The 9,490-nt window shown below is 30.9% G+C and overlaps 1 protein-coding gene across 1 annotated transcript; it reads right to left on the reverse strand.

Moving 5' to 3' along the window:
• Nucleotides 1-933: 933 nt before the first annotated feature.
• LOC126744677 (protein takeout-like) lies at nucleotides 934-8,418 on the reverse strand. Its single transcript, XM_050452190.1, has 5 exons — nucleotides 8,176-8,418; nucleotides 1,609-1,840; nucleotides 1,410-1,543; nucleotides 1,202-1,357; nucleotides 934-1,149 (listed from the first exon to the last, which is right to left on the reverse strand). Exons 1-5 carry the CDS (start codon nucleotides 8,240-8,242, stop codon nucleotides 998-1,000), a joined length of 741 nt encoding a protein of 246 aa, XP_050308147.1. The 5' UTR covers nucleotides 8,243-8,418; the 3' UTR covers nucleotides 934-997.
• Between the last annotated feature and the right edge of the window lie 1,072 nt (nucleotides 8,419-9,490).

The following is a 9,490-nucleotide window of genomic DNA, read 5'->3' on the forward strand; positions in this document are numbered from 1 at the left end:
CTCTAACTCAGTTAGAAGGTGATTAAATTTTTACAGGATCTGACTCTAAAGCCTCTCTTAATCTAATCTAAGTTGTCCTGGCATAGCAGTATTTTATCAAAACCTTCAATGGCCTAGGTGAGTTTTCTATGAAAACTATTAATGTACTAGTTGCAGAAATCTGTTTCATTATATTCACGCAACATTAGGAGTGCCTTATGGCAGTAACTTGGGTCCACTTCTTTCTTTGTTAAAAAAAATAAAATTAAAGCCAGAAGTGCTCTTGGCTATCTTTAGACTTGTTATTTTAAAATTGTAATGCAGTCTTGTGAGAGTCTTGTCTCTTCCTCTTGGTCGTTAACCATCGATTTTCCCCTCTACAATTTTCTTTTCCAGTCCATTCCTTTTTTGTTGTGTCCAAAATACCGTAGATATGATTGGTTTATCCTGGTTGATGGCCTTGTGGTGATTTTTATTTCCTTAAGAATTGACATGTTAGTACGATGTTCTTTCTGTAAATGATAATTGCAGCATTCTCATGTAGACCCACAGTTCAAAAGAGTCTATTATTCTTCTATTGGCTATTTTTGAAGTCCAGGTCCCAGAGTTCTTAAAGACAACGATAGACTCCCTTATTTTCCGTAAGTAGAAGAATGATTTAGTGGCTAAAATTTTGATTTCATCAAAGAGACTTTGATGTATATATTTTTAAGCCTCACCGATCGCTTTTTCTCAAATCAAGTTCGGACCTTTTATCTCCTCTCTTCGTCTCTCCTAAAAGTAATCTTAAGTTTCCATCAGTCTCATTGTCTAAGCAAGATAAAAAAATCGTGTCAATCATCTGGTCCGTTTGGTAATCGTTTCTGAATAGAATGTCTTATGTCCTTGTTGTGACAATGATCTTGAGGGTTATTAAAATAATGACTACTTCAACTCTGAATTAAGAGATTTGACTTATTAAAAAAAGTATTTATTATATTCTGACAAAATACAACATTTATCACAATGTGTATACACTCTAGTCTAAAAATAACTGATCATAGGGAATATTACTAAGCACAGCATTTCCTACAGTGTAAGCAATGGCTCGAACTGTTCCTGAGATCGCTCCTCCCACCTCTTTAAGTACATCTTGTTGGTTCGCATTCAAAAACTTATTTACGTTATCACCTAAAATAATCATTAATATATTCCAGTATTACTCCTAACAAATTGTACTAACCCATGGCTTTATTGCCCTCAAACAAATTGTCCAATTGGAAGTAGGCTTCGGTAATAGTAAAGTCCAATTTGTCATTTTTCTGATCCAGTTTAACATAGTCAAAACCACCTCTCTTTTCCATTTTATAACTGACTTTATATTTGAATATGCCATCATCTAAGATGAAAACTTTAGTCACTGTTGCTTCAGTTAAGAAAAAATCACTTACGTATGGTAATATTGGCTGGGCCATTTCCAGTGATGGGCAAAACCAAGATTTTACCTTTAATGTCGTAGGTGCCAATCAGCTGAACCATATCACTGTGCATGGTAATTTCAATTATTTTATTGTCAAAATCAAATCTAAAAAAGAACCAACACAAATCACTCAATATACATATAAAATACGTAGTCTGGATATTTCTTACAGGAGATCTTTTAAAGTAGAAGTGTCAAAGCCGTATAAAGAGATATCGGTTAAAGTAATTTTCAGGTTTGGTCCGGAATTAACTTCTACTTTGTCCAATTTAAATGGAGATAAAACTGGTAATTTAATAGATTTATCTCCGTTCATTAAATGTGGAAGAGCCTTGTTGCCATTTTCGATGCAGCATTTGCGGAAGTTTGGATCTGATTTGTGGCATGGTGTGATGTACGAAGCTGAAAATATAAACAGTAAAAATTTGTTAACAGTTTTTTAAAGCGGCAAACAATTTTAGACCCATTAGTATTAACAGTTCTTTATGTAATTATTATCGTGACTGATAAAGTCCAGTGCAACGATATATTAGAATGGTCACCTGTCAAAACACCAGCATTCCACCTGCCAAACAATGTTATCCTCCTTCTATTTACATTGTTTGAGAAGTAAAATGCTGGTGTTTTGACGGGTGACCATTCTAATATATCGTTGCACTGGATTTTACACTGATACTCGTGGTACACTATACTGTAATTGACAGAAATCAAACCATTGATATAATGTAAAGCATTAATATTAATTATTTGGAATCTGTTTGACAAGTGAGACTTTTAAAGTGTAATGAATTGAAAATTCATAATATTTCATTGCAATGCTTCAGTTTCATTGCAAGAGTGGAAAAGCACACACAGTCAAATGCCTTGCTCAAATCGAGAAATATATAATGTGAGGAATATATAAGGTAAAAACAATAAGCATAATAATTTTTAATTTAATAGTACTCTCTATCTAAGATTACTGATTTTTTACGTAATTTAATAATAAAAATGAAATTTTTGTTTTCGGAATGGTAGGTCAATGTAACTGGCTGTTTCTGTCGTTCTCTATAGTCAATTAGTGTCAAATAAATTTTAGGAAGCTAATGTGATGGATTTCGAAAGTCTACGTTTACAAACAAGCCATTTTATAGACCTACAGTAATAATTCTTCGTAAAAAGTAAAATAGAGAGTCTGAAATTGGCAAAAACCTAATTTTTGATGATTTTTTTAAACCCAAAATTGGCTCCTAAAATTGCCAGATCTCGGCTAATAAGAGAGCCAGAACCTTGCGGATGGGCTCATTTGGTTTTCACCTAAAATTTGTTTTCCTCAATTTTGAACTAACTATGCCAGCGTCTTACGCTCATTTTAAACATCACCTAAACACAGGGTTATGACAGAATATAAACCGATCTAGGGAAATTACATCACTTTGAAAAGTTGCAAACATTCCAGTCTTGACGATTTTTTGAGACCAAAATTGGCCTTCAAAAATGCCAAATTTAAGCTAATAAGAGAACTATGACCTTTCAGAAAGTCTCATTCGGTTTGAAAAAGGTAAAACTAATAGAAAGCCACTGGAGTTATCATGATAGAACACAAAGAAGCCAAAGCATCGAATTTCAAAGTTTCGGATTTTTTATTTTTCGGGTACGCATTTTTTTTTCTAAAAATGTGTTTTTTACGATATTAAATTAATAACACCAATGTCTTGTTTTCATTTCAATCATCATAAAACATCGTATTATGACGGGATACCAGCAGAAATAAGGAAATAAGAAGATTTCATAAAGGCCCAAAAATTCCATTTTTGATGACATTTTTAAGCTTAAAATTGGCTCCCAAAAATGCCAAATCTCCGCTAATAAGAGAGCTATTGCCTTGCAGATGGTCTCATTGAGTTTGGAAAGACAAAACAAAGAGAAAACCAGTGAACTTATCCCTATAAAGCCCATGCGAACCGAAATATCGAATTTCAAAATTTGGGATTTTTCTTTTTTGAGTACTTCTGGAAATGCATTTTTTGCCAAATTTATTTTCTACGATATCGAACTAATAGCACCAACATTTTGCTCTCATCTAATCAGGAAAACACGGGGTTATCATGGGATATAAGTAGAATTAAAGGAATGGGAGCAGTTTGAAAATACACAAAAATGCAATTTTTGAAGATTTTTTTGAACCCAAGATTGGCCTCCAAAAATGCGAAATATCAGCTAATAAGAGAGCTACGACCTTGGGAATGGTCTCATTGGATTTGGAAAGATGAACCTAAGAGAAAACCATTGAAATAATCACCATAGATTATATAGGAGCCGAGATATCGAATTTTGAAACTTTTGATTTTTTGTTTCTGGCATAATTTTTTAGCAAAAAAATTTTTTCAACAATATTAAACTAATAACACCAACGTCTTTTTCTCATCCTATATATCTCGAAAACATCGGGTTATGACGATATACGAGCAAAAATAAGGCAATTGGAGGACTTTAAAAATTCGCAAAAATTTCCATTTCCGTCAATTTTTTTGAGCCCAAAATTGGCCTCTAAAAATGCCAGATCTCAGGTAATAAGAGAACTACGACCTCGTTAATGGTCTTATTTGGCTTGGAAAGATGAAACTAAAAGAAAACTTTTGGAATTATTAGGATAAAGCCCATGGAAGCCAAGATATCGAATTTCAAGGAGCACGCATTTTTTTCAACAAAAAAAATTTTTCTACGATATCGAGCTAACAACACCAACGTCTGGTTATTATCCCATACATCACGAAAATACCAGATAATAACGGAATACGCACAGAAATATGGGAGTGGGAGCCCTTTGAAAAATTCGCAAAAGTGCCATTTTTACGATTTTTTGAGACCAAAATTGGCTTCCAAAACTGCCAAATCTCAGCTAATAAAAGAACTACGACCTTGTGGATGGTCTCATTCGGTTTGGAAAGCCGAACCTAAGTGACAATCGTTGGGATTATCACGATAGAGCTTAGAGAAGACTAGATATCGAACTTCAAAGTTTGAGTATTTTACTTTAATTCTTCGGGTACTTCCATGCATTTTTTTTACCAAAAATTTTGTTTTCTACGATATTAAACTGACAACACCAACGTCTTGTTCTCATCTCATGCATCATGAAAACACCAGGTTATGATGGGATAGAATGGATAGAAATTTTATATGAAACATATAAAGTTTTAGACATTTCACTATTTTCTAATACGGTTTGGATAATTAATAAATATGCATACTAGAAAATCTAAAATAGATCCAATGGACGTTCATGATAAAAGATTCTGTTTCTTTCATTATCTGTCTGCACATAGTGGTGGACACATAAATGATCCAGGCCAGTTTTAAAAATTGCAATATTGAGGCCATAATAACAGATAAATTAACACCATTATTCAAAAACCTCATCATACCACAAAAGCGTGACTTTATGATTTATATTGACTTCTCCAAGGCATTTGACATAGTGGAACACAATATTATTGGAAAAAGACTTTAACGGTTTGGTATTCATGGTACTTTGTTGTGCCCAAAGGGTTAAATTTGAGAATATTATATCCATAGTCATTGAAATCATTGGTGTTAAAGTGCACTCTACTTTTCGATTTATTTAGGAACGATATTTGAAAGGTTTTGATACATTGTAAATTCCTCTCGACTTTGCAAATGCAAAACATTTCTTTCACAATAAATTAATAATTTTCAAAAAAGCTGAAATTACGCACTACATTAATTTAAAAATCTACGTGTAAATTTTCAAAATTGTTTTTTATCTAATGTTTGAAATATGAGCATTTTTTAAATTTAAACAAAAATTCTCAATAAATTTGTAATTTTCGAAAAAACACTTAAATAGGCGTCTAAAATCAAATTAATTGGAGGATCTACATACGTGTAAGTTTTCAAAAATGTATTTTGCCTGGATTTTGAGTTATGATCACATTTTGAATTTTTCAACCAAAAACTTTTCACGATTCAATTCAAATTTTTGAAAAAACGCTGAAATAGGTGTTTAATTAATTTAATTAACCAACTTTCATATGAATTTTCAAAGGAATATATTGGTTTGTTTTTGAGCTATAAACAATTTTTGAATTTTCCATATAGTCCTTTCATTGATAAATATATCACGCCCATAATAAATTGCTGCTTGAAAATAAATTATTTTCCTAATCAATGGAAGGTATCTATTGCCAAGCCTTTGCCCAAAGTTCTTAACCCCACTGACTTTGACGACCTTCGACTTATAAGTTTGTTGCCAACTCTATCAAAGATATTTGAAAGGTTTCTTTATAACCAAATGTACAATTATTTTATTTCAAATAATATTATTCCCAGCAGTCAATGTGGGTTTAGAAAGGGGTTTAGTACCTCAGTGGCTTTGGCCAATGTCACTGATGACTTATTCCGCGCCTCAGACAAGCAAAAGAATAGCCTGCTTGTACTTCTAGATTCTTCTAAGGCGTTTGATACAATCAATCATCGGCTTCTTGTATTTAAATTACAGTTTTATGGGTTTGATTTCCATTCATCCTCAATTATAAAATCATATTTGGATAACAGGTTTCAGACAATTAATTCAGATAATACTAGAAGAAGAAAACATTTTATCAGGTGTTCCACAAGGGTCAATTTTAAGACCACTATTATTTTTGGTTTACACATCTGATATTCTTAAAGCAACTAAATATTGTAAAATACAGGCATTTGCAGATGATACCCAAATTTATTGTTCTTTTAAAGCTAATAATTCTGCGGTTTTTGAAAAATTTGTCAATGAAAACTTACATACCTTGAGTGATCTTTGTAAACAACATAATTTAAAAATAAATCCTGTTAAATCACATCTTATGATATTTGGCAATAAAAGTAAAGCATTTTCTTTAAAGAATAATCTAAATATTTTTATAGACGATAATAAATTATGTTTTGTCGACTCTGCTAAGAATTTGGGATTGATATTGGATAGTGAACTTAGATTTAGAGAACATGTCAAGAAACTTATTCAAAAGTCTTGTATGGCATTAAAAATACTTTATAGTAATAGACATATTTTAAATTTTAATTTAAGAAAAATGTTATGCGAGTTACTTGTTCTGTCTAATTTTAATTATTGTGATTATATATACGGATTTTGTTTAGATGTTAGTAGTAAATATAGGTTACAAAAAGTGCAAAATTCTTGTGTTCGACTTATATGTGGCATGCGCAAATTTGATCACTTTTCTCCATTGTATACTGCTTTAAACTGGCTTAAAATGGATTATAGGAGAGTCTTACATTTTTGCATTTTTTGTCTAAAAATAGTTAATTATATTAATTATATTCCCTTAAAGAACGAGTTGTTTTTTGTCATGATGTCCACAATGTCAACGTGCGATTTTCAGATAGATTGTCTATGCCACATCATCAAAGTGCAATTTTTCACCGCTCTTTTACTTATAATTTTGTAAAATGTTATAACGCACTTTCAGTGCCTCTCAAGACAATGAATTTAAAAAATGTTCAGTTGTGTAAACTAAAGTTAAAAACCTACCTTTTTGACTTGCAAGATAGTGGTTGTATATATTCCCGCCTAGATAGTCATTAATGTATTTTTTTTTAAACTTTATAATGTATCAAATCTTAGACTTTTTAAATTCAAATTGTTAATTGGATCTCCATTCTTTGTGCTTTGAATAATGTTGTTTTCTATTTTTTTTATTTTTTTTTATTGAACTCTTCTCTGTAATTTTAATTAAGATACTTCTTTTATTTTTATCATGCTAGTTGTCTTTAACTCATTTCTGTGTGCGTATGTGGTTCAGTAGAGTAGCTAATACAGCTAGACTGCGCCACTTATGCATACTTAGTTAATAAATTGATTTTTAAATAATGTTTGTAACTTTTGGTAATATAAGACATTATTATTATTATTATTATTATTAATATATATATTTTTTTTCTCAATAAATTGTAATTTTTTGAAAAAACGCGAATATGGGTGTTTAATACATTTAACATGACAAACTGTAAATGAATTTTCAAAAGTTGGTTTGCTTTTGTGCTACGAACAATTTTTGAATTTTCCAAAAATATTTTTTTTCTTAATAAATCGTTAAATTTTCGAAAAAACGCTGAAATTACGTACTACATTAATTGGAAAATATACGTGTCAATTTTTAAAATTGTTTTATATCTGATTATTGAATTATGAGCATTTCAACAAAAATTCTCCATAAATTTTTAATTTTCGAAAAAAACACTGAAATAGGTGTCTAATCAAATTAATTGGAGAATCTACATAACTGTAAATTTTCAAAAATGTATAGTTCACCTGAATTTTGAGCTATGGACAATTTTTGATATTTCCAAAAAATATATTTTTTTTTTACTAAATCGTAAACTTTTGAACAAACTCTGACATAGATGTCTAACGAATTTAATAGGACAAACTATATATAGATTTTCAAAAGTATATGTTGGTTTGTTTTTGAGCTATGAACAAATTTTGAATATTCCAAAAAAAATTTTTTTTTTAATAAATTGTAAGTTTTGAAAAAACGCTGATATAGGTGGTCAAAGAATTTAACAGGACAAACTATATATGAATTTTCAGAAGTATATGTTGGTTTGTTTATGAGTAATTTAATGCTCAAAGAACTCGTCAAAATGGCATTTTTCCGAATTTTTAAACTGCCGCCATTTTCTTATTTATAAGGGCTAATATGCAGAAAGAAGTTTTCCTACTATTTATTACTTACGTATTGCCGCACTGTTAACAACAAAAATATATTCCACTAAACACAAAACTAACAGTATTAGTTTCATTATACAGTTTTCCCCAAAAACCAAAGAGTCTGAAATGTTATCTAGACCACAACCTTTAAACAAGTAAACGAGATACTAGGTTGCACTCATATATAATTTTCTCAAAAACTATTAAAAGGAGAACCTGAACCTGGCAAATTAAGAAAATTAGGCTTTTTTGCTCTTTCTGAAATTACACACAGGGCCGCCCTCGACGTTCTATAAGGTCGATGTTTAATCAGCAATTAATTGACTGCGAGGGGCAATTATGTCATTATAATATTGGTGTTTTCCTAGTAGAAAAAACACTAATTTTCCAATTGCGAGCAAGTTTTTAAATTGGCAATGGTTACAAATTAAATCATGATGTCGCTTTTAGTTTACAATGTCAAGGTTGGCTTTAAAAAATATATATATTAAGAAAAACATACTTTTTAAAATAATTTTAATTCATATATTATATAAATTTAGTACATGCATTATGTAAATGACGATGTTATTTAGTGAAATGCTGTAATGACGCTTACTCATTCAGTCGTGTAAATACAAAGGTTTTGTTTGCATATGTCAAAATAAAAGGACAACAGAAATGGTTTAAAAATTAAAAACTTATCTAAAGGTCAAGTAAAAGCTACTAACATTATAATACGCTAAGAATTATTAAAAAATTGTAGCGTTTTTTCGTTCATTAAGTGTGATTTAAAACAATCGAAAATGGTCAACTAATTTATTTACACACTTCACTACGAAAACAAGATCACTCACGACTACCTACTAGGCATATTTATTTTAACTGCATTTACTTAGAGATATTTAAATTTCGCGCCAATATTCCGAACTTTACTTCACCGAACTGACAACTGACAACTATGGGCGATTCGATTACTTATATACTCGGCAAAACGCTGTTCCGGAATATTCCCGTGAACCTTTGACACGTTGGCATCGTACGGTATACTCAGGAATGACGGAGAATCTCTTAAAACGAAAGTAAGAGATAGATAATGGTACGAGAAAATAGACAGAGAACGAAAATTAAAGGTGTAGCTGAAGTATTGAAAACTGAGTTCCTCTGTCCAAGTTACATAAAAACAATGAAGCGTTCGGACACCATCTTTATGATAATTAGACGAATGCATGGACAAATATGGGACTTACAACCTAAGATGGTACACAGGTGTTTTAACCATAACATATTTAGTTCTGGCATGGAAGCCATTGATACTGTAAAGTACAGCAAGACTGAAGGTAGGCAAAATACAAAGACCT

Source organism: Anthonomus grandis, chromosome 14 (assembly GCF_022605725.1).
Source record: "Anthonomus grandis grandis chromosome 14, icAntGran1.3, whole genome shotgun sequence".
In the NCBI taxonomy this organism is placed as follows: Eukaryota; Metazoa; Arthropoda; class Insecta; order Coleoptera; family Curculionidae; genus Anthonomus; species Anthonomus grandis.